Source organism: Solea solea, chromosome 3 (genome assembly GCF_958295425.1).
Source record: "Solea solea chromosome 3, fSolSol10.1, whole genome shotgun sequence".
Classification (NCBI taxonomy): Eukaryota; Metazoa; Chordata; class Actinopteri; order Pleuronectiformes; family Soleidae; genus Solea; species Solea solea.
In genome coordinates this window covers 11140813-11166210 of record NC_081136.1, presented here as the reverse complement: position 1 = coordinate 11166210, position 25398 = coordinate 11140813, and the positions used below count along the sequence as shown (strand labels likewise).

Here is a 25398-nt window from a genome sequence, read left to right as displayed (position 1 = left end):
TATGCACTTTCCTGCCTGTTAATAAAGATACAGTTTGATGTTGTAAGTGTAAAAAAAACACCTTTTTTATCTCTTTTGCAAAATGTGAGCAAATACACCAGATAAATCCAGTCTTAGTCATAATATTGAAACTATACTGAAATTTGAAAGACAGCAGTTTCGTTTTTGGCTTCATGCTCCGCTGCTTGTAAACAAATGGCCACTGCTCATTGTGGGCGGGGTCCTGACTGCTGTTTTCTTAGGTAGCCCGTTAAAATGCCCGAACTCAAAACACTTCTTTTTCCAAGATGGCGTCGATGAAGGACAGCGACACCGGCCTGTGGCTTCACAACAAGCTTGGCTCCACGGACGAGCTTTGGACGCCCCCGAGCATCGCCTCCCTCCTTACCGTGTCGGTAATCGACAACATACGGCTCTGCTTTTCGAGCCTGTCGCCGCCGGTGAAGCTGAAGCTGCTGCTCGGGATGCTGCACCTCCCCAGGCGGACCGTTGACGAGGTGAGCCGCGTTAGCATGTTAGCTTGGTGTAAATCTGGCGAGTTTAGGTAAATATTTAACATATACGTGGTTAGTGAAAAGCCCAGTCCCGTTAAGTTGGTCTTTACAAACAAGTCTTGCTATGTGTTTTGTTATTTACCCGTGGAACGTTCAATTGCTCTTTTAAATCTGCATAGTTAGCGTTAGCTTACTCTACGGTGCTATAGGCGCCCTTTAATCGATATCGCGTCAATCTACTCATTTTAAACTTTTATCATTCTGTTTTAAAATAACAATTCTGCTAAAAACACAACTTGTTGTTGAGCGCTATTTACACCTAACCTGGCTCCAGCTCTACATAGCGTTTTCACATAGTGGTCTACCAGCAGCGCCAGGAAACATTAGCCTGGTAAGTGTCTTCCAGACATGATGGTGGGATGGGCTCTGAAGAGCTAAGTAACAGCGCTGGAGGGCGGTCCCAGCTGTAGCCGACATGTATTACTGCAACTGTCACAAACGATAATCACAAAAGTGATTTTAATTTGACAGAAAAATTCCAGGTGCGGCACAGACCTATATAAAAAGGAATACAGAATAAAACATATTACGAGAAAGGCACGTTTCCTCAGTCCCTTGAATAGCAAACCAAATGTAAATACAACACATGAAATCGAGTCCCTATTTAAACAGATATTGGCTCTATGTTAAAAAAAAACAACTGATACTCACTGCCCACTTTATTGGGTAGACAGGACACCAAATTAAGGCAATGTGTTGGGTCTCTGTAGCTGTATCAGAATCGGAATACTTTATTAATCCCTGGGGGGAAATTGTAGGCCTCAAGGTTTGGCATGTTGTGCTTTAAGAGATGATTGTCTGTGTCAGTGGTTGAGAAAATTGCTACACTCCTTATTTGGCATAGGTGAAGAAGGAGGTGCAATTATGTCGGTGTCATTGATGGTGTCAAATATAGCTTTTAGGTTGCATGTAATGGAGGAAATGAGATTGGAAAAACTATGTTCTCCAACCACAGGTGTTACAGTGTCATAAATGTAATAATCACAACATTAATAATCAGGTACCATTGCCTTTCTGTCATCTCAAACCAGTCCAGCCATTTTCCTGTGGCATCAATAAGGAATTTTCTCACAGAAAATTGTCACTCCCTGGACAATTTGTTTCAGTAAACGTTAGACATGGTTGTGTTTGAAAATCCAAGGAGATCAGAAACAAGTGTGCCATGTTCAAAGTCATTTTCAAACATTCTAATGCTTGTTCAAAGCTGTTTAATCAGCAGCTTGTCTTGACCATATCTATATGTCTAAATGTGCTGAGTTACAGCCATGTTAGCTGTTTGGATGATTGCATTAAGAAGCTGTTGAACAGGGGTTCCTAATTTAAGAGGAATCTTAATTACAAAACAAAAAGTTATACATCTTTCTATTAGATTATTTCTTGGCCTTTCCTATCTGCAGTACCTTCATCACCCACAAAAGGACTGTAGCTCAGACTAGGTTTATTACTGAACATAAAAACATACAGACAAAACTCAAAATTCAACTTAAATTCAAGCCAAAATCAAAGCAATAAATGTGTAATAATGCACACTTTTAACCAAAAGAATCCATACCCTTTTGTATTTGCACCATGTTAAAAGCTGGAAATGGTAGTTCAGGCTCCTGATGAGGCATAGTTTAATGTTGTTGATTTAAAAACAAACAAGAGAGGTCTATCGCAAAAATAAAGAAACAAAACAGAACAAAATGGTGATGTATTCTGGGTTTGTTTTCTTTTCAGGCAATATAAGACATTAAATCTGTTAATACCACCTTCCTCTCTTGCCAGATGAAAGAAGCCCTGTCGGAAATAATCCAGCTGGCTACTGTGGACTCGGAGCCCTGGGTGCTGATGGTTGCTGACATCCTCAAGTCCTTCCCAGAGACTGGCTCTCTCAATCTGGACTTGGAGGAGCAGAATCCAAATGTGCAAGATATTCTTGGCGAACTCAGAGAGAAAGGTCAGGAATTTGTCATACCTTTCTTTGACTACATCAAAAAATCAAAATATTACACTAGGGCTGGGCGATAATACGATAACGATATGCATCGCGATTGACACTTCCGTGATATCAATAGAAAAAACATTTGATACAGTCACTCAACTTTATTAGGTAAAAACAAACAAGAAAGCATTAGAAAGCAGGTTTGGTTGCATGAACCAACTCTGTCCCTCCCACGTAACTTAAAGTCCGACCACAGTCGCGCCAATGTCTCCTACAAATTACGCCAGACGGCCGCAAAAAATGCCATTTCCTGTCACGCTCTCTGTGTCATATTTCATTTATCTGTTTCATGTTCAATAATTCAGTCTTTTTTTGCAACCAGACACTTCAGTGTATATGATCTTGTTGATTTGTGAAACGGTTGTAATAATCCTAACACAAAGAAAGTAAGTTTGACCTTCATCTCCTTCAATCTGCTCTTCCTCAGTGAGTGAATGTGAGGCATCTGCAATGCTTCCTCTGGAGTGTCAGTACCTGAACAAGAGTGCATTAACCACTCTGGTTGGTCCACTTACACCCCCCGTCAAACATTTCCAGCTGAAGAGGAAGCCGAAGAGCGCCACCCTCAGAGCAGAACTGCTCCAGAAATGTAAATCCAAAATAACCTGTCTTCTGTGTTATTTATTGGTTTGTTTATTGTTGTGTTCCCTTTGGCTTGTAATGTTGAGGTTACATCTCTTTTTTTTTTTCTATTTCAGCCACAGAGACAGCCCAGCAGCTGAAAAAGACAGCTGGAGTGCCTTTTCATGCCAAAGGGAGAGGACTGGTCAAAAAGATTGACACTACTAGTGAGTTAAAGACCTATAATACATTTAATTACTACCAGTTTTTCTTCAGTAAAATGACTGAGCACCAGCTCATCATTGCTAGACTCTAACTGTTTCTTCCTGCAATGCAAATTCTTTAGTCTTCTTTATTTAGTCACATAATCATGCTGCTATTTGTGTGAGTAGAGATGGTGTGTCAAACTACCCTTCTGAATGATTCATAGTTTTGTGCCATTCATTCATGTGACTGTTGCTGTATAAATGTCTCAAGTGTTGATGTTTTGAGTTTTTTGCATTGTTTGAACAGGAAATGGCGTCATAGTTTACAGAGGTCTCCGTTCCAGACTAGGGATGCAATGATTATTATTATTGTCTGAAGAAAAAACACCACTTTCACAGTTTTCTGATTATAATGCATTGCTTTTTCTTTTTTTTTTAACACTACCCTAGAAGGAAATTACATGTGGTTTTTCAGAGCTTTGGGTGCAATTCTCATTTTCCTCATTTGCTACTGTTGGTTTACACTGTGCTGAATAAACACAACTCACTGCTGGTACACTAACTGGAAGTGACACGTTTATGTTTGAGTCACTACCTTGAACTCAGTGTTTCTTTCAGCAACTCTGGCCATTTGTTTAGTTGACTTAGCCACGTAGCTTTTATTTAATGTTGAGTGGCAGCAACGTTAACGGTGTAATTTAACGGCTGCCACCTACAGTGCTGGAGTGTAGTCCACTGAACTACAATCTCAGTTTTTTTCTTTGTTGGTAAATAAACAAAAACAAAGCCTAACTGTGTTGTAGAACTGTTTTAGGCCAATTTGGATGGAGTTGGATGTAGCCCTGAGTGTTTACTCAATTATTACTACATTCTTATTAACCCATGTAAAGATACAATAAGCACTTCATGTGATTAAAAATAAATAACTATTTGATCAATATTTGCATCACAGCTCCTCTCAAGGGGATTCCCAAGGCCCCATTCCGCAACCCCACTACTCCCAGTATGTTCAGTCCTCCCAGTAACCGCACACCTATTGCACCTGCACGGACTCCGCTGCGTAAGGAGAGGGGCGTCAAGGTAATGTTTGGTTCAAGCGCTGCATCATCATCATCCTCATCATCACAGCAGATGATCTGTTCTGTGTGTGTTTGAGGGTCAAAATGTCTTCACCACTGCTTTTGTTTCTCGTTCAGCTGTTGGATATCTCAGAGCTGGAAATGGTCGGTGCTGGAAGAGAAGCTAAGAGGAGAAGAAAGACTTTGGGTAAATATAGTCCCTCAGTTCACGTTGAGGAGCTGAAATGAATGTGTCATTATATTCTTGCTTGTATTACATTTCCTTGTGCTGTAGATGCGGAGGCTGGAGAGAAAGCAGCTAAAGAAGAAGCAGCAGCAGTGGTGGAAAACACCACACCAGACTATGCTGCTGGACTTGTCTCTGCACAGGTACTTAATGTTTCTCGCTATCTCACCACTCACATGTTGATTTCTCTTGTATTGTCCCTTTAGTGTGGTCTTTTGTTTTATCTTCTGTATGTCATACATTTTTCAACATTTTTGTGTTGTTTTTCCAGAAACTGGGGGCGCTGAATGAGAATCCTCTGCCATCAACCAGCTATCTACCAGCTACACCCAGCATGGTTCCCTCTTCCTCTTACATTCCCAGCTCTGAGGCACAGCCAGGTTAGACGCCACCACAAAGGTATCCTGTCTGTGTCGGAACATCGCATTTTTCCTCACAATCTCATCTCTTCTTCCACCTTTTCTGAAGCAAATGCTGGTGGTTCTGGTCGGGACACGCTGCAGTCGGCTCGTCAACCGGAGGAGTCTGCAACAGCGGGCGCTGGCGCCACCCCCACTTTACCGGGCCAATACAAACAGAGGACGCCAATGTACAACGCCAGCACCACAGCCAATCCAGCAACGCCCACATCCCCCAGCACACCGGCTTCCACCCCAGCCAACAATGGACCCCCAGCTGCTGCAACTGCAAGCCAGCCGGAGGCACCCACCCAGCCTCCCGGCACACCACAGACTACCACCCCAACTCCAACACCTACACCCCCACAGCCCCAGCCTAAAAAGAATCTCTCACTCACGGTTAGTCATAGAATAAGAGCCTACACCACCTAAAAGTCCACCTAGTCAATTGAAACACGCAATATAATTTCATTAATTTTAACTTCAAAAGCAATTTCTCCAGATGGTCACGTTCCGTGTAGTTAAGCTTTACGTCAGCAGAGGGCACTCAAAGTGCAGCCAAACTAATAGGTGAGATGAAGCAGCCTCTGAGATTAACAGGGACATAGTGATAGTTCTGCCCCTTTATGACCACTACATTTCAAATGTATTGAAACTACAGCAGCAACTAATGGTCATTCTTGTAATTGATTAATCTGACGACTACGTTCTTCATTAATTGAGTACTTGTTTGGCTGAAGAAATGTCAGAAAATGTTGGAAAGTGTTGATCTGTGTTTTCCAAAGCTCTAAATGATAATGTTCTTAAATGTCTTATTTTGTCCACAAACCAAAATGGTTCAGTTTACGATGTATTTTATATATGGAGCAAAGAAACCAGAACACATTCATCTGGACATAAACAGATTAATTGATTATTAAAATAGTTGGCAATTGAATTGGTAATCAGTAATTGTTGCAGCCTGAATTGAAACAGAAATTTAAAAAAAAAAAACACCTTAGAAACTGTGTTGCAACTTAAGAAGAATCTTGTGTGTCGTGGAAGCTTCTTTGTGTTTTCTGTCATTCTCTAAACACTAGTCAGAGTCATGTGGATCTGCTAGGTTTATTTAGCATCGCGTGAACTCATTTGACAATGAGTTCACAATGAGTGATGTACAATGAGTGATGTAAAAGACATTTGTTAATCTTTAAAACTTCTGTACTAGTGTAGTGCTCTCGTCTATTAATTTAATTAATTTAATTCTCTGCCACATGTTGTTTGTCATCAGAGGGACCAGATGTACGCTGCCCAGGAGATGTTCAAGACGGCCAACAAGGTCACCAGACCAGAGAAGGCCCTAATCCTGGGCTTCATGGCTGGATCCAGAGGTTCGGGACACTTTCTGTTTGTAACACTTGCACACAAACCTGGTAAAGTTGGTTCTAACCCGTCTACTTCCTTCATGTCTTGCAGAGAACCCATGCCCGGAGCAGGGGGACATCATCCAGATCAAGCTGAGCGAACACACAGAGGTTTTGCCCAAAGCCGACGGCACAGGCAGCACCACCATGCTGGTGGACACAGTTTTCGAAATGAACTACTCCACAGGACAGTGGACCCGTCTCAAGAAATACAAACCTATTACCAATACCTCTTGAGGTGCTTCATTCCCATCAAAATCACACACACATCCAAATTTCTTATCCACACCAACAACAAAAAAACAAGTATTTGCAGACACACTTGGGCCAAATTAAGCACTGGGAGGACAAGAGAACGTCAAGGAGAGAACACATCCTCCCTTTTCCTGCACTGGCAGATTGCAGGACTCTGAAGAATATTACTGTGTCTTTTTTTGTTGTTGATTGTTCTCCTTTTACTGTTTCTGTTTTTAAGTCACCTCCCACCTGAGTGATGCTGTGGTCAGGAGGGGAGAGAGTGTTACAGAGGACATAATCTCATGATGAGCACCTTTTCAACATTTTGTACTCTGAGGTACAAGCATGTCACGTGTCGAGACAGAAGACACTGTATTTTTCTGTGTCATGAGGCATCCAGCAGCTTATTCTTCTACCTTTCAGAGCAGAGTCATGGTAGATGTTTCATAATTTTTCATCCTTTTTCAAAAGAAGGAAAGAAAATAAAGTGACAAGGACAGTTCTCATCATTCTTTGTCAATTTGAGTACTTAATTATTAGTAGCTTCATGTATTTTAATTGTGTTGAAACTGCGTCTTTTCTCTACTCTATTTTAAAATGACCACATGACTATGAATGTCTTCCATCAGGGTTTACTGTCTCTGCAATAACCTAAAGGCAACGCAGCAGGTTTTTAGCAACATGGGGGAGTTGATATTTGTATTTTCTAAAAAATTGTTTCATTTCTTTATCCTCCATCATTCAAGGCTTACTGGTTTAAGCTGGTTCAAATATGTGTAAAAAGAATAATCTTACAAGGTTTCCTTTGTCTGTACCCTCCCAGGAGTATTATCCCAGCTGATGTATTTGTGCCATTATTTCTAACCAGCTTGCTGTTTGTACTACACCAAGGGCGAGGCTTTATGTTGTGTTTTGGTACCACATAGTCACAGGCAGGAATTTCTTTTTACACCCTTTTCTTTTTAACCTTGTGCATTCACACGATGTCGTAATAATTGGAAAATCAAGTTTCAAACGAGGAAAATTCACATGAACTGAGCTGTTCGTTAAAACACACAGGAGTAGTTGTAGTAGTGGAGGAAAGGGATCTTTCTCAGTTGCCATATACCACTTATTGTGCAAAATTAAATATTGTACATGAGTTATTTTTACGTTTTACTCACAAAACAAAAGTCCATCTATCACAAGTGCGTAAAGCATTATAGATGTAAGGATTAACATACTGTTAAAGAAAACAACGGCACCTGATCCTTTTGCTTGCTCTTTGTTAGGCTGCAAGTACTGGCAAGAGTTTTCAGTGTGTATATGCTTTAAATGCCTAGATGTGTAGTGTTTTTATTATTATTATGACTTCAAAGTTTGAATTAGCAACTTTGAAATTCTGAGAAATGTCCGCTGAGCACATTGTGTTACACACACTTGCAATTTCGGTTCAGTTATCAAGAACGTTAAGTATGAATGAGGTAAAAGAGTCAGATGTTTGTTTGTTTTTTTAATTTAATTGCTGATACAAAGAAGTTCCAGCATAAAACAGGCACCACAGGTAAACCACTGTTATGCAACATTCATATTATCACACAACAGAGGTTTCGCACTTTTTTGTGTTAAAACTTCTGTTTGTTTCTAGTGTCGGGTTCCAGGTAAGTCTTTATCTTCCACAGGACATGTTGTGAAGTTAAATATTTATATTGTCCACACACCTGTATAATAATTACACTGACTGATGGCACTCGCCTTTATCCGCTACCTTCCTAGATTATATTTACCCGTTGGTAGATGACAAACTACATCTAAATGGCCCTTTTTCATGGCAGACATTTCAATGTGTGGGTAAGTAAAAATATTCAAATGAATTTAGTTTACCTTGCTCAGTTCCAGGCTACACTGAATAGAACCATTGTTGGTATGAACAGGAACACCTGCCAAACATATCTGTTGTAAAAAGGCCCTAAAGTTCTTGTATACAACAGTGGGGTCAGGTGACAATCTCCCATCTTGGCTCCACTCAACCTGAACCTGAGGTGTTGTCCACATGTAGGCGTGTATTTTTTTGAAACAGGTTTTCCTCCTCCGGGTCTAAAAATAATCCTGACTACAAGTGCATCCAGATGGAAATATAAAAGCTACTGTTAAGTTGCCAAACATGCCAAAACAACAGGTGGTGATATAACCAGAACAGCCTTGTTGGCCAATCAGAAGACAGATAGACAAAATGTCACTACCTGTTCTAGTAGGCAACTAATGCCGAGTTCCATTTCTAACAGAACTGGGAGTGACGTCACCTCCGAGTTCACTGCATTCTGCAAAGTTGCTTCGAGATTCTGAGTTGGAAAACTGAGTAATTGACCTCAGAATTTCCAACTATCAATCGGAACTCACCATTAACAAGTAAAACTGAATATGTATGTATAAGCATGTAAAAAAAGACCTGCCTACATGTGGACTGGGCCTGTGCAGAGGGTTATTAAGTCATTTAAACCATCATATACTGGCCATAGGCAGGAAACTGTATCAGAGCTTCTATTGCACTTACACATGTTAACTGTGTAGCTGCTGATTAAACTAGATGAGGTAAAAACTGGAGTGTAAAGTGGCATGTTGGTCATTTTAAAATGATGTTGGTTGTTTTAAAAATGTATCTTGCAATATAGTAACGATTGCATCACGATACATTTCAAGTGCAGGAGGACCACTGTAGTTTCATGTGATAATATGAATGCTCAATTTCAAATCATTCTAATTACAAAATCAATCAATATCTTTTTCAAGCATGTGTAAATGAACAACAAAGTCACACACTTAGCTGATGGCTGAGTGGCTGATATGTGATTAGTACAAAATAATGTTTTTTACTGCATTGATTGTACTTCTAAATGATTGTGGACTACTGCAAGCAGAGATTTGGTAAAGAAAAAAAAAAAAAAAAAAGGCTTGACTATGCTTTACTTGCTCCAGGGTCTCTCCAACCTCCAAAAGTCTTCTCCAGATACAGAGCCACAGCCAGAGTGACGTGGTCCTGCAGCTTCCCACCCACAACCTGCACACCCAGAGGCAGACCCTCTTCACCCAGACCCAGAGGACACTGAGTGACCGGCAGCCCCAGGATGTTAAATATGCCTGTAGACAGACAAGAACAGAAGATACAGTTCAATTACACTGGAGGTCGATCCATGTGAGTTTTTCTATCACTGATGTCAAACTTTAGACTACACTGTGGCCCATAAATAATTCCGATTTTTGTTTGTTTTTTTCCAAAAAATGAGGCGCCCCCTACAGCTTTTTCTTCTTCTTTTTTTAAATGCTTATTTATTTTTGCACAATGGAGACGTTTTATATCCACACATGCTGCAAAATAAGTTTGAAAAATATGTTCATTTCACTACAGAAGAGACTAGAAGACCTCTGCAGTTGGGTGAAAGGAAAGGAGTTTATATCCAAGCTCTATTAATAAATCGGCATATCAGATAACAGCAAGATGTCCAACATTGTGCATCCCTATGACTAACAAATAACTGCTTAAGTGTTTGTGTTTATACAACAGCAGAGCAGGGGTGGGTGTTGATAAGAGGCATTTATCCCAGCAAATTGCTTTGTGTTTTCAGTCTCACTTTTTTACTGGCGCATGTTGCAGTTGTAGTCTGTCTCAAAACATAAAACATCATCAGCATTGCTTGAACTCATTCAACAAATGGTTTGAATGTAATAGACGTTTGTTAGCATTTAAAAGTTACGTACTACAGCTTGAAATATCAAGGATAATGAAAGTGTATCGCCAAATGTGGGAAATAACTGGTTTTCTTCTTGTTTCCTGTAATGTTCTAAGACAACAATTAACAGTCAAGCTGTAAATGAATGCTGGGGTGATTATATGATAGGGAAAGGTCACCAGGAAAGGTCAACGTGAGGGTTGCACATGATGGCAACTGGTCAAACATCAGATAACATTTACTGGGGTCATAAACATTAGGTATGGTGTTTGTTCTGTGTATACGTGGTGAAGCTTTTTGGAGGAAGGGGAGAGACCATTTTAGACCGTCCTTGGTGACAGTGTCTCTCCTCCATGCAAAAATCCATGCATGCAGTTAAGATAAGATTTACTCAACACTGATGACTCAAGAATTTCTTTCACACATAACGCTGTTAAATAATGAGGAGCTGATGATCACTGACCAGTGTAGGGGAAGTCATAAGGTCTGAGAAGCGGTGTGTGGTGTTCAGGAGCCACTCTGGGGTGTGAGGGGTATAACAAAATCCCATCAGTGCCCAGGAGCTTGTCCACCTTCTTCTGCAGGCTCTCCCTCAGCTGAACGATGAAGGGTGACGGCTCCGACTCACTGGACATCTGAGTCAGGGCGAAGGCTGAAGAGTGTTAACAGATCATAAAGTTTTGGTCTCCATGAGGACTACTGGTCATGACAAGGTCAGTGTTTATGCCAGAAAGGGTAACAAATACAAATACACACACACACACACCAGACGCATCTGTACAGTCACACTTGTTAAAAATGTCATTTTGTTTTCACAGTCACGGCGTCAGTGTGTATTTGAATAAAAGAGGCGACATAAGCCAGATCTGATCTCATGTGGTCAGAGGAGATGCATGCAGGGTGTGTAACTGCCCTCTCTGTCCGTCATTGTCCTCTGTGTCAGATGATCACCTCATATCTGTCCTGTACACGAGCAGAAACTGGACTGTCTTCAACTCAACCATCACAACAGTATTGACATTTGCTGATTGACACCAACTAAAATAAATTATACTTATATGTTGTTGTTTTTCCCTCTTACCAATAGCGGGGATGGTATGGTCTGACTTTCCCATCAGGGATTTCAGAATTTCCCACAGTGGCCACACTGGTCGTCCTGGTTCCCCCATCAGCTCAGCCATTGACGTAGGAGGCTAAGGTAAGGAAACTTGCTTTTAAAGGTACAGTAGGCAGAGTCTTTGTTTGGTATTGTTGATCAGAAACACTGTAAAAACCTAGTGATCTGAGAGACACTGGGCTCTGTTTACAGCATTTGCATAATCTGGCCCATCCCGGATGAGTTAGGGATGGTTCACTTCACCTACTGTTTAAAAAAGCTTAGAACTTGCATGGAGGATTTCATTACCAAATCCCAGAGACTGCTGAGATGACTGTGGTTGTAGCTTCTGTCGCTATGCTATAATGTTTCATTTGTTTCTAGCGCTTTTTGTTTTTTTACTTTCATTGTTACTTCAAGAACATCAAGATCTCAGATTGTGCGAACAAACAAAACCAGCATCATGAGACTCTGGGAACAAACAAATCAGTAGCTATTAATAGGCTAGCTCCTTCAATATGGATGTGGCCAGTTCAGAGCCTGCAGTTATCACGAATGTGTAAATCTGTGTCTCCGGAAAATATATGAAATTAATTAAATGTCCTGTTGCATGGAGACACGTCAGGCTATGAGATGGACCTACCTTGCCCTCCTTATCAGGGAGATTCATGTAGGTACTCCAGATCTCAAAGCTATAACGGAGCTCAGGGATTCGCATTTCCTCAACTTTGACTCCAAGATCAGCCTCCAGACGCTCCACCACCTGGAGAACGTCACACAAGGATTTATTTATAAAAACATTCCTGGGATGTTTGGATTTCCAGCACTCATTTAATGTCAAACACACCTTTCTCTGAATGTCTATGAGCTCTTTGCTGACAGGGTAGGACTTAGAATTGCCCCCATCATCAGGGATGGAGAAGAAGCGCACCTTTTTAAGGTCCACCTTGGTGTTTAAGGACAACCTGTGTGCGTATGTGTGAGCAAATGCAAAAGAAAAAAACATTAGCAGAGCTGAACGTATTTAAGACAAAGCCGACCGACACGTCTAACCACCATGAGCAAAACCTTTAGGGATAGGGACTAAGATAAGACAAGATACATCTTTATTAAAACAATTTAGTTTCTCTTCAAATCTGGGAATATCATTCATATCAAAGGGAGAAACATTCCGGGGTCTCAAACCCAAAATAAAGCTTTCAAGAAAAGACTGAAAGCTTCTCATGAATCCAGAAGAACAGAGCTGAAAGGATGATACAGTGAAAAAATGAGCAGAGTTCTCACATGTGAACTCTGGGTCCAGCCATGATCTTGAGCATGGGCAGCAAATCCTCAGCATAGCGGCACATGGGACCGTTACTGATGTACTCGTCATGTCTGCCAGAAGCAGGAGGGTACTGACCCTCATTGGACACAATGCCTGCAGAAACACATTGACACAGCATTATGGGCTGTAGAACAGACTATGATGATCCAGTATTAAAGTGTTTTTGACAAAAGAAGCTTCTGTTACTTTACACACTTACAAATATGCAACGGTTCATTGGACAATCTATACTGACAACAGGTGGGAATGTGAGAGTGCATGGTTGCGTGTTGACCATGTGATGGACCGTGACCTGCCCACCTTTCACCCTACGTCAGCTTAATTCATTATGATTATAGGTTTTAAAGATAACATAGAGTTGAGAATAAATAAGAAAGTTTACGTAAAAAACTACAGTAAGTCTAAAATTAATATTAAACACTATATAACTTGACAAATAATACAGAATTTTCTTTCTCTGGCCTCTGTTGGACTTGGCTGACTTTCACTCGTGGCTTAAATGTGTTTTGCAAAAGTACCTCATACACTTCAAAAATTAAGTTTGTCTTACCTGGAGTGGGTTTATGGCCAAATATTCCATTGAAGAAAGCGGGCATACGGATACTGCCGCCGATGTCTGAGCCTACGCCGATGACCGAGCCGGCTGCTGCCAGTATGCTGCCCTCTCCTCCTGACCACATCACAGGAGGGAAGGGAAAATCACATCAGAACAAGACCAGCAGGCTGATCTAGTAACCAGATCTGCTTTACACCTAGTCTTCTGTCATTGTAGTTAATTAGACAAAGTGTCAGCTAAAAGAATATATTACAAGTAAAATCTATGAGTAATGTGAGCAAAATAAGATCAGGTTGTCCTTTACTGAACTATTATGTCTGCTATTTTTTTTTAGGTCTAAATTCTTCAGCACAATGTGCAATTCATTAGCCAGAACCACTAATAATACAATTTTTTTGGATAACCTGCTCCTTAGGTGATATGCGATAAGAAATATGAGTCAAAACAGTCTGTTGAGGAAAATCTAGGTTGACAAAGCAAGTTGATAACCACTGCCGTGATTGTAGAAAGCCTCAGATGATCATGTTTCATGGATTCAAGGGGAAAGAAAGAAAAACTTGTTTTGTGAAGATCAAGTCCTGAAATGTTCACACTTTGAGTAAAATCCCTCCCCACATTCCTGCAGCTAAAGACTGGGTGCAGAGCCTCTGTGGAGAAATCTAATATGGTGGGATTATATTTCTGAACTGTAACATTTCAGTAGTTGAACCAACAGCTGCTGACCTGAGCTTCCTCCTGGTGTCCTCTCCAGGTCGTACGGGTTGTTGGCGATTCCGTACAGGTGGTTGTGCGACTCCAGCCACATGCACAGCTCGCTGGTGTTGGTGACGCCCAGTGGAATGGCGCCCGCTCTTTTTAACAGGGCCACCATTGCAGCATCGATGGAGGCCAGAATTGCTTTTCTGGTGATCACACCTGTACTGTTGGGCATGCCTACACACATGGAGATTCAAAGGTGTGTGTGTGGGGGGGGAAAAACACTACAAACAAAAGTTTCACAGAACTATTTTTACTATATAAGATTCTTGTTTTCTTGTAATTCATGAAAATGCGGTTTGTCCTGTGTAAACAGAAGTGTTTGTTTGTGTGGGTGTGGGTGGATGTGTGTTATTAATATCAAATGTCAACTTCAATACCAGTTACCATATCAGTTGATATATGTAGTCAAAGTGCTCGGTTTCAAGTGGCAGACAAGAGATTGAATTCCTGTAATAGTTACCCTGGAGGGCAAAAGACTCTTTGACAGAAAGTGGAACTCCCAATAAAGGGAGTCGGTCCTCCAGCACCTCCTCTCCTCCAGTCTCCTCCTCTATCAGCTTATCCACCTGAGCCGCCTCCTGGAGGGCAGCAGCAAACCTGCACCAACACAGGAGTGAGAAAGTGTTTGTCAAAAATCCTATCCATATTTTCATTTTAAACACAAGCTGCTTGTGGTTTTTCAGTCAATGGAGTAACAAAAGATCTGGTTTTGTGATGTGAGAACATGGGAAATGTTGTCCTGTATGTTTGCTCTTTACGGTGAGGAATTCTGCCATAGATTTGTGGCCTGATTTCGAAGTGAGCTGAGTGAGGGAGAGGAGGGAGGATGGAGAGAGAAAGCCAGCGTTTATAAAAGAGGGGAGGAGCCTGGGACAACAAGTCTTACGCTGATTAGACAAGAAGGTGATGAAAGCTTGTACCAGTCAAAACACATAAGAAGACGGGATAAAAAAACGTTATTGTTACACATCTGTAGTGGATTGTTTTAGCCAATATACTCCAATATACTAACACACACAAAAAGAGAATACACACACTCAAATTGTGAATTACAAAATGGCTGACTCACTGATTGCTTACCATAGATAGATTTTACACAATATATTTATTATGCTATATGTTATTGTATACTGTTTATTATCAGTTAATACATTTGTGGTTTGTCTCTTTGTGTCTTGTTTTTGTTGTTGTCAAGCAATTGTCCCTAATAAAGTGGCTGGAGCAACAAACACAACACAAAAGTCCTATTATCAATCAATTAATCAATTCTTTCTCACCTGTCTTTTACAACAGCATTCAGAAGAGGGTTGACTTCTTGGATCCTGTCAATGTAAGCCTGCACCACCTCCACACTTGACACCTGCACACACAGAAAAACATGCTGCACTTGAATAATGAATTACCAAAATGGCTGACTCGTTGAGTAATTAACTACGATTGACTTTAGCTGTGATTTGACATTAAAGCAAGACAAACTAACACCAAAGCAAGCTCGAATGAACAAATATTTGGGGCTGAAATGACAAGGCGCAGCAATGATAGTCATTAAATCACCATCAGAAGTTTTGTAGAATTTAGGATGGAAATAAACAAACATAATTGAAAAAAAATAAATATATATTGAGAAAAGTTAATCATGTACTATCAGGAAATTGACCAAAAACATTAGCATGAAAGTGGGAACACTGAAACTACCAGCTTTAGTCAACGTTCAGGGAACGTTTTTAGTCGAGATTTGAAACCAGTCAGTGTGGAAGCAAGACTGACAGTTGGGAATAAAAAAAAATGTTGTAACTTCTCCAAAACACTGAATATCTGAACGTGTGTCTGCACGGTGTGTAAACATTATGACTATACATTCAACCGTTATTATGTTGCAATAATTGGACACAATTAATCGCGTTTATATTGTTATATTGTTAAACACATATACACAGTCCACAGGTGTTTCGAGCCTCACGTACAGAAAAAGGGGGCAGAGTGCACCTTTATCTGGTTATATACAGTATATATATGTATACACATACTGTATATACATATATCCTTATAGCCTATATAGGCTACACGCATTCAGCGCATAAAGAAACTCATAACGTGACTCAGCTCTTCTATATATATATATATACATTCTCTGAGTCTACACAGTAATTCTATAATTAATGGTTTAATTTGATAACCTGTTATTGACGTGAAGAAAAACTAAACAAGCAGAAGTTGGAAGCCGAACAGGGCCCGGCAGTATACGGTAGCTTTCGCCGGGTACACACCTCCTTTCGCCGGATCTTTTTGGCGAGCTGCGTCGCTGACAGCAGCAGCAGCGGGTTGCCCACGGGCGGGACCCGCTTGATTGCGGATGGCACGGCGGTTTTCCAGGCGCTAAAGAAGCGAAAGACCCTGAGCAGTGCTGTGATGACGACAGAGGCGATGACTCTCCGAGCCGCTTCCAGTATATTCAGAGCCATGTTTGAATCGCGGAGAGTGAAGGACGGAGGCTCCGCTATTGCTCCGCTGTTTCTCCACCACTGCTCTGACCTCAAGAGTGCACCGTGAAACAAAACCTGCTAAGTTAGCGCAGGTGAGCAAGGACCACTATGTGACCAGAAGTCATGTGGTGCTTTCCTTCACAATAAAAGACACACATGACGTGGGCTCCACATAGCAAAATCGCTATAAAATAAAAACATATTATTTAAATAAATAAAAACATATTATTTTCCTATTCTTTTTCAAACTGTAGTGCGTAACTTTTTTTTTATTGTTGATGTTAATATGACTGGTCTTTGTAAACAGAAACAGTCAGTGTTAAAAGCGATTGGGTTTCCTAATGTCATGTAAACATGATAGTTGATAAAAGAACACACCAGCAAGTGTTGTGTGGACTTTGACTTGGTCTGTCCGTTTGTCTGGTGATTGCATAGCCGTTTGACAGGCTTCAAACTTTGTTAGGTTACTTCGTAAAGGTACCAGTTAGGGGTGGGGGGGAGGACGATCCATTCAGTGAAATATGATTTCTGATTTTAGCATATGATTTTGCTTTGAACGTATGTTACAAATCAACAAACGATTTCTGGATTATCAGAAACAAATCAATTGAGGTTTCAGTCCACTAGATGGTGCCAAGCACTCACATTACATCGTAATATATGATTTCACAAATACTCAGTATTTTGCAGTAGCGTGATAATATCGTATCGTGACTTAAATATCGCGATAATATGGCATTGTGGTGTCTTTGGCATTGTTTGGCTAAATAAGGCAAGGGAATGGGTCCAGTTGCTGTTTCACTAGTAATTCATACATTATAAAATAATGAATTTAAAAAAAAGTATTAATCATGATTGATAATTTGCGGCGCCACCCTGGTTTCAGGAAACAGCAACCAAATAACAAATTTGTCTAAAAGACTAAAAAGGGGGATGTTTAATCAAATGTAATAAAAACCCAAAGGCTTCAAAATGAAATGCACTTTTTATCACCATTAGATCACTTCTCTTTAAATATAAAACAGAGTTTATTATATATCCACAGATCATTTAACAATAACCTATACTGGCTCTTTGTTTGAAGTGAGACTTTGTACTTTTACATTCTTTACAGTTAGTAATTACCCAGAAAATTTACCAATCAATGTCATTTGATGAAATGATATAAGAATTGGGCAGATATTTACAAGCTTTTCTACCTTTATAACGAGAATTGGCTGTGTCACGACAGTGATGTACACATGAATGCATCAATTATTATTTTATAACACACTCTGTGAGGCCTGAAATAAGTTATAACTGAATAGACATGAACACCTGTGTTTAAATATTCTGACATTTTAGCGTTCAATGTGTTGGATAGGTCAACACTAGATGGCAGCATGGCTGAAAGCTACACCACTCCATGTGAACATGCACAGCACGTTTTGGAGGAAAGAGACAGCCTCTGCAATGCAGGTCAGTGGGTTAGTGGAGAATCTATACTGTCAGCTCTGCTGCTGCTGCTGCAGCTACTGCTGCTGCTGCTGCTGCAGCGACAGCACATTACACAGGCAACACATGTGTGCACTGTGCATGGGTGGATTATGGCTCACGATAGTATATGAATTAAATTAACGATACGTTAAATATAAATGAACTCAAGCAAGTTCAGTTGCTGACTGAAGATGACTCACAGACAAAATGTGAATTAAAGCATCTTAAAAATTAAACTTATGCATTCTTGTACCCACTTTGTTATTGTTAAAGTGCCAAATTAAAGTCTTATTTAGGTCAAATCGCTACTGCTGCTTCACCACAGACCATTACATTTAATCCACTGTACAGCAACATCATAATCTCATATATTTGTACTGTAAATGTTAGTGTTAAGTTTAAACCTTTTGGCACACTGAAGTGATAGTTGAGGGACTATTCAGTGTGAATACATTATTCAGCTCTGTTTGAGCATTGAGCGCCCCCTGCTGGTGAGTGATACTCGCGTAGTTTGGACCATGTGACGTGGTAGACCCATTTTAGCCACATAACAAAATGTCACCCGCTTAAAGGTACAGTTTGGAAAATGTTGCAACATTTATTGGGGAAGTTGTATGTTTCAGCTAAATGTCCCTCACCTCTTTCTTCCAAGGTTGTTGGAGAACCCAGTATGTAGCCTTTGGCCTTAGCCGTAGCATCAAAACTCAAAAGATGTTAATTTGTCTCTTGTGGGCTATTGTAAATATATGGTGGTCCAAAATGGCAGAAGAGGATTAGGGCCACATGTAAAAAATAATAAAACAGCCTGAATTCTGGCTTTTTAATTTTTTTCTCTTCTGTAGGCCTCTGTAGATATAAATATAAAAGGCTCATTGTGGGATTATGGAAAACAACAATTCACACAACCAGGGGAAAAATATAATTTTCTTTCATTTCTGCCTAACAAAAACAATGTTACTTAAATGTTACACACTAGACCTTTACATCTAAGTCTCACTGTTACAGAGCCTTTTTTTAACTGGACACTGTTCACTGTCCAACACCTAAGACCATAGATAAAATCAGTGTTTTTGACTCAAGGGGACGCTCAATTTACTGGTCTACTGATCCTTCCTTTGATAAGTTTGTGTCACTTACGTTGATTCAAATGAAGAATTCCAAACACAAAAAAACACAAAATAACACCTTTGAATTCACTGATGGTGTGTCATTGCATAAAATCACAGATTTTTTCGTTGGACTTTGGTGCGAACGACAGAGCAGTTTACAAAGAGCCACAAACTCAAGCTATTACAAAAAGTAGCTTAAAAGCTTTATGGTAGACGTAAGCAGATTTTTATTAGGTGATCCTTTTATTAAGAGGCAAAAATCTGTTTGTTTGTTTGTTCTAATTGCGTCCTTGCCATGTTTTCAAAAGTGTGTCTCATATTGCTTCACTCATTTATAGTTCTACTTAATTGGAAGATCTAAATTGTCTTAGTATACAATGTATTGGATAAAATCAGTTTATAATTGCTCAAATAATTTCGCAACTTGATTTGGATGTCCTTTAAAAATCAACTTAACAGCCCTGATTAATGTTTCACCAATGAGAACGGCTTTTTGTGCACATGTATGGATGGGAAAACGCAATATTAGGGTTTGACTGTGTGAATAAGTGACATATGAACTCAATAATATCCAGAGAATTATACTATACACCCTTCTGAACTATTTATTGGAGCTAAATTTGAGATTAGGAGGAAAAAGTCAGAGGCATGACATACATACAGTATATGAGCATAGTTGTTTTCTTAGTCAGTGAAAGGTGCAGCCTCTTGCTCACTGATGTTGACCTACAACCTCTCAACCCATTAAAACATCACCGAGAGGCTTTGTCTTGAGCAAATAGCGTTTCTGTTGACAAAGCGAACGTGACAGTCACAGAATTAAAGAGATAAATACTTCCGTGCTGGGGGAACGCCCTGTCTAAAAACACATAACAGAAACATATCACAATCCCAGCAAAAGAGCAGAAAAACAGATCATTCCTCACCTGTAAGGTGAAACCCCAGGTTCAGAAAACTAGCGGGCAAGTAGAGACAAGAGGAAGGGGGAAACAGTGTCCACAGTGTTTGGTGAGGCTGCTGCAGCTCTGCTGCTGTCTGCTGCTGTCTGCAGGGAAAGTGCATATAAACTAAATGTAATTGTAACCGGGTTTTCTGTTGCACGTACTCTGTCTTGTGGTGTTTGATGGGAACTTTAAGGCCTTCAGGGTAAAATGATACAGGATGGCTCTGGGCGCTTTTGTATTGATTGCCCATCTTCGGCTGTGTCTCCATTGTTGTCGTGGGACAGTCAACACATGGCGTCAACCTACAGGCCATCGCGGCGACTCACATTTTACACGTGCAACAGGAAATAGTCTCCAACACTGGAGATTTTGCAGACTAATGAAATTGTATCCTGGTCACATATAAGTATCCTCACATTTAATTATCCTAATGAGATCACGGTGGAAACCCCCTCCTGTTTGCACTCATCTCTGAGTGGACAGTAATTTACTTTACTGTTCCCTTTGGATGGAGCAGCATTTCACTCTGATCCACTTTCCAGCACCTCCATAGCCCTGGGGACAGTGAAGGCTGATATGTCTGTCCCTTGGGATGAAACTGGCTCTTTTCTGAGCCTAAATGACCATTTACATTAATTAAATGTAAATGTAAAAGTTTTTATTTTTATTTTTTTTTGGGTAAAACCATAGACATTGTCTTCAGTTTTCCTCGCCGAAACCAACCTGGAATGAGGAGAGAAAATGGGCACATACTTTTAACTTTATTTATAATGTCAGTAAACATTTTCCTGAGCAGTTAATGGTTCCCATTGCCCGTTTCAGCTCTTCTTCAATAGTCACAGTTTTGTTCACTTTATCAAAGACCCAAGATATAGACTCTGAAATCATTTCTTTTAACAAATCAATATTTTCCATGTGGGCTCATTACATAAACTGGATCGAATCAGTGTCTGACGCTTTTGTGTCTCTTCTTGTATAAATGATATCAGGTTACAGATTTTCTTATTTTACTTCAAGTCTGTTTTTTTAATGTTATGATAGGTTAATGTTTGTTTCATGTTTTAATACGTTTTATATACATACTGTAATATGCTCAATGGAAAGGGCTACTTTAAGCGATTTTTCACATTCTGGTGGGACTTCCTGTTCATTGTATCTTTTAACTTCTTTTTTTATATGTGAATAATAAACAAATACAATAAATAAATAAATATGAAGTACATTGAACTTAAGCTAATAATTCACTGTAATAATTCAAGTCAAAACAACATGCATTACCAATTAAATTTCACATTTAAAATGTTTGGAGAATCTGAAACACGTTTCTTTGCAAGTCCAAAGTCTCTGTTTGCTGCAGGGGAAAATTTAATCTGCACGTCAGAAGCAGTCTGAACAAGTTAATCACACACAGCAGCATTAAAGTTTGCAAAAAGTTATTTTTGTTTTGACATGTGTACAAGAAAACTGCGTTAGAACTGCATGGAAGGAGTTTTCCGCTGTATGTTCTTTTTGGGGCCTTAAAAGCATCGTCTTCTCTGGAGACATGGTTTTCATGTGTTAACCTGAAATTGTTTTGTCATAATTCGAGTCAAACTAACTTTAAACAAAAAAAAACATGAAACAAGTGCTTTATAAGCTTTATAATTTCACTTATTTAATTTTTCTCTTTATTCTTTTACGGCTATCTGATATTGACAGGCTCCAGTACAGGTTTATGTCAAATAAAGGTGCATTGGTACAACAAATTACTGCCAAAAAGATAGTAAAAAACACCAATATTTTTTAAAAGTGACTTTCTTCTTATCACATGTCCTCTTTGGAGAAGTACCTGAATTAAATTCAAGTAATAGAAACCATATTTGTGTTCATATTGCTGCACATTTATATATACATTAATGTGGCCTCCCCCACCAGCAGCAGCAGCAGCATCAGCACCATGACCCATCTCCAAACGTCTGTTTGTCTCTTTGGCAGCAGTCTTTCATCCAAGATGGGGTGAGGCGGGTGAAGAGGATGGGGGTGTGTGGACCATGTGGCTGCTCCTCCACCCCCTCACTCCTCTAACTCCTTCGGGGACTGGCGTGTGGGCACATGAAACAGCTGGTGTGTTCCTAAAACCAATTACAAAGGCCCGGCCCCCACCAGCCCCCCTGCCTGGCTCCAGAGCAGAGTGTGACTGTTAGTTAGCAGCCACAGATGAGCTCTACCGAGGGGCCACAGTGCTGGGATGGTCAGATGGGGGACACAGCAGGTTCAGGATATAGATTTGCACTGTCCAGACCTGGATGTATAGGTGGAAAATTGGAATTTCACAAGTGGGGGGTAGGGGGGGCTTTAATGTTTTATTAAAACCAAGGTTTCTGTTTTCAAGAGCACTGACCAGAAGTCTGTTGGCTGTAAATCATAATAGCTGGAGTGATGCATTAGTGTAGAAATCTTATTATGTCTTGTCTGGAAAATGAAAGATAGACTAACTGTATTTCTTTATATGGAAGTCAGGATATTGTTTCCTTTGCCTTGTGGATCTGTTAGTTACATTTCCCGTTGTCCGCTTTTTGAGATTGACGCGTCCTCCTGTGAAAGGACCGAGTATGAACGGCTCAGGTGTTAGAGCCTGTTATTGATCCCTTTCTTACAGACGTCATTAAAACTTCTCAGCAGGGGATCTGAATAAGAAGCACACGAAGCAGCCTTGTCATTAAAATACATTTTTTTTTGTCCCTCGTGAGATCATGAAAGATGGATTTACATTGATTTTAGGCCCTTATGGTCCTTGTAGCATCAGTCTAACAACTATTATAAAATGACTTAGCCTTCTCTTAACAGTGCAGGTCTATTAGGGTCACATATTGATTTGGCCATGTCAACAATGTTTCTATGTGAGATTTGGTTCAATTGTATTGACATTGTATAAGAAACTAAACCACAATTCAAGGCTGCATGGGCTCACAGGTGAGCCCATGCCCATATATTTGACTGTACTGATTTTTTACCAACAGCACATGCCTCTCCTGATGATTAAAGCTGCAGTAGGCGAGATGCACAGAAAAAAAAACAGTTGACTGTTTAATTTCATCATCAGGTCTTTCAGTCTGACATTTTGGGATCACAACTCTCTGTCCCGGTGTCTTCACTTCAGCTGAGCATGGATGGACACACTTGTTTCATATGCAGGGTAAATCAAAGCAGGATGTAACAGTTCATTGAATAGACACTTGTTGTTGTGAAAAGAACACAAGAAAAGAAAGAAAATAAAAATTAGAATTTTCCTACGGAGTTAAGGCTGTCAACCACTAGTTTCAGATGACCTGAAGCAAACTCTCCATCTCCATAAGAATTTTCTGACATGGACACTTTTATGGATGATGTTTATTGTCTTTCTAACTGTGTGTGCAACAGTTAAGTAAAACGACCTAAAGTCTCCAGTCATGAGTCAGGTTTGCCCAAAGAGTCTGGAGAAGGTGCAGACGTCAGTTGATTTACATTATGTCGAAGAAATATCCCAACACTAATGGAAACAAACTGTATATAAAACATAAACCAATACGACCCTGTATTCACCCACTTAATTAGATCAGCTCCACAATTGTATAATGGGATCTCACTTGAGACATGCTCCACTCCTCCACAAAATCTCAAGGAGATCAGTTCAGAAGGTTTAGAGTAATCCTGCAAACAACCTAACTAAAACCAATCTCCAGATGGAGGTAAATAATGACCTCAAACAGCCCAATAACCATTTCTCAGAAAAATTCAAGCTTTCATAAACATATCATGAGTGTATGGACATTGACATTGGACACAGCACTTGCATTCGATCAGGAAAAGTATCTATGCTTAGCATTTGCCCTAAAGGTACAATGTTTTTGTTTGTCTTGTTGTTTACTCTTTGCACAGATAAAGTAGTGACAATCGGTTTGTCAAGAAATGACACCCGTGACACATGCACACAGGTTTGTGCATCAGCAGTTAATGCCTAACCCTAACATTAACCTACCCACAATTCAAATCTTAGTCATAATCTCAACCCATTCCTCAGAAATGAGATCCACACACACACACACGCTCACTCAAGCTCAAAACCTGGACTCCTGGCAAATATTTCATTCTGTGTAATGAATACATGATCAGCAGCAGCACTAAATAATAAATACGTACTTATTATTGTTGTAGATGGCGGTGTGACTTCAGTGTTTTAGAACGCAGACAATCATCTGATTGTATTAATAATGCAGTGACAGACCACAGATCTGCTCAGGGTGAGGGGCGGAGTCAGAAACCAACATGCACGCGTGTGCACGCACACACACCCTTCTGTCCTGAACAGCCTGGCGAGATTCACACACCTCCCGCTGAATGTGTGAACCGTGTGTCACTGCTTGGAGTATGTGTCTGCGAGGTGTGATATGGCTCCGTGTTGTATTACACATATTTTTACTGGCTAACACCTTCAGGTGTTCACAGTCACTTGTGAAGAGCATTAACCTCCATGCCAGTGTCATCATAAACTGTACTTCTATCACAGAGGTTGCAATGTTTTCGTGTTTACTTCTGAAATTGGCAATGTATTCAATTTGATCGTTTACTGCGTTGAAAAGTGCTCTGTACCTGGATACAATTATGTCTCAAAGAACATAAATACACTTTCACAATGTAATGGGCCATTCAATGAAAACTCTATCCACATTTGGCTCACTTCAACTGTTTTAATTAGTGCTGAACAAATGATCAATCCCTTTTACAGACAAGTTAGGAATGATTTATAATAACTAATAATAATACATTTGAAGGTGTACTAACTTTTTACCCCACATGAAATTGCTTTTGTAGTCGTTACATTTTGAAATGAATATTAAATGTCCTTATGTTAAAAAACACATGGCTGAACAAATCACAACTTTAGCTCATGCATGAGTTATGGTATTAATCTATTACACAGGTCCAGTGTGTAAGAAATAGTGACATCTAGTGGTGATACAGCAGGTTGTAACAGACAAAAGACTCCTCCCTTTCTCAGGTGCAGGTCAGGGAACTATGGTGGCCTTCACGTACCAGAAAGGATGTCGCTAAACCCTTGATTCAGTTGTCATGTGCTGATGTTGTTGGCCGGGTCTCTTGTCTCACACATGAACTTTTGAGCAGATTGGGTCAATGTACGGTGAAGTTTCAGGTCACTTCCTGTTTTGTGGCGAATGATCAAAATTTTTGGAAGAAAAAAAATTCCAGGAATTCCAATAGGTCCTTGCACCACTGAATGCTCCAGCCCTTAAAATAATAATAATAATAATTTTGA

General features: G+C 40.0%; 2 protein-coding genes across 2 annotated transcripts; one reads left to right on the top strand and one right to left on the bottom strand.

The window, feature by feature from the left end:
* The first annotated feature begins 237 nt into the window (after positions 1 to 237).
* Positions 238 to 7157, top strand: nelfa (negative elongation factor complex member A). Its single transcript, XM_058624885.1, has 11 exons — positions 238 to 497; positions 2322 to 2493; positions 2966 to 3127; positions 3237 to 3326; positions 4258 to 4385; positions 4502 to 4571; positions 4659 to 4753; positions 4882 to 4990; positions 5079 to 5407; positions 6279 to 6378; positions 6464 to 7157. The coding sequence occupies exons 1-11, from the start codon at positions 288 to 290 to the stop codon at positions 6646 to 6648; spliced, it is 1650 nt and encodes a 549-aa protein (XP_058480868.1). The 5' UTR covers positions 238 to 287; the 3' UTR covers positions 6649 to 7157.
* Positions 7158 to 9408: 2251 nt separating this feature from the next.
* faah2b (fatty acid amide hydrolase 2b) lies at positions 9409 to 16656 on the bottom strand. The gene is made up of 11 exons (XM_058624886.1): positions 16361 to 16656; positions 15371 to 15453; positions 14554 to 14690; positions 14058 to 14267; positions 13329 to 13448; positions 12736 to 12871; positions 12299 to 12416; positions 12095 to 12214; positions 11437 to 11548; positions 10819 to 11007; positions 9409 to 9765 (listed from the first exon to the last, which is right to left on the bottom strand). The coding sequence occupies exons 1-11, from the start codon at positions 16553 to 16555 to the stop codon at positions 9584 to 9586; spliced, it is 1602 nt and encodes a 533-aa protein (XP_058480869.1). The 5' UTR covers positions 16556 to 16656; the 3' UTR covers positions 9409 to 9583.
* Positions 16657 to 25398: the final 8742 nt, after the last annotated feature.

Bases quoted from the DNA above. Each gene is read 5' to 3' on its own strand.
- nelfa (XM_058624885.1), top strand. From the start codon at position 288: ATGGCGTCGATGAAGGACAGCGACACCGGCCTGTGGCTTCACAACAAG. The intron at 3,128-3,236 runs GTAAATCCAAAA...TTTCTATTTCAG, and splicing joins AGCAGAACTGCTCCAGAAAT to CCACAGAGACAGCCCAGCAG. The intron at 6,379-6,463 runs GTTCGGGACACT...CATGTCTTGCAG, and splicing joins CTTCATGGCTGGATCCAGAG to AGAACCCATGCCCGGAGCAG.
- faah2b (XM_058624886.1), bottom strand. From the start codon at position 16,555: ATGGCTCTGAATATACTGGAAGCGGCTCGGAGAGTCATCGCCTCTGTC. The intron at 14,268-14,553 runs GTAACTATTACA...CCATGTGTGTAG, and splicing joins AGAGTCTTTTGCCCTCCAGG to GCATGCCCAACAGTACAGGT. The intron at 11,008-11,436 runs GTAAGAGGGAAA...AACACTCTTCAG, and splicing joins CCATACCATCCCCGCTATTG to CCTTCGCCCTGACTCAGATG.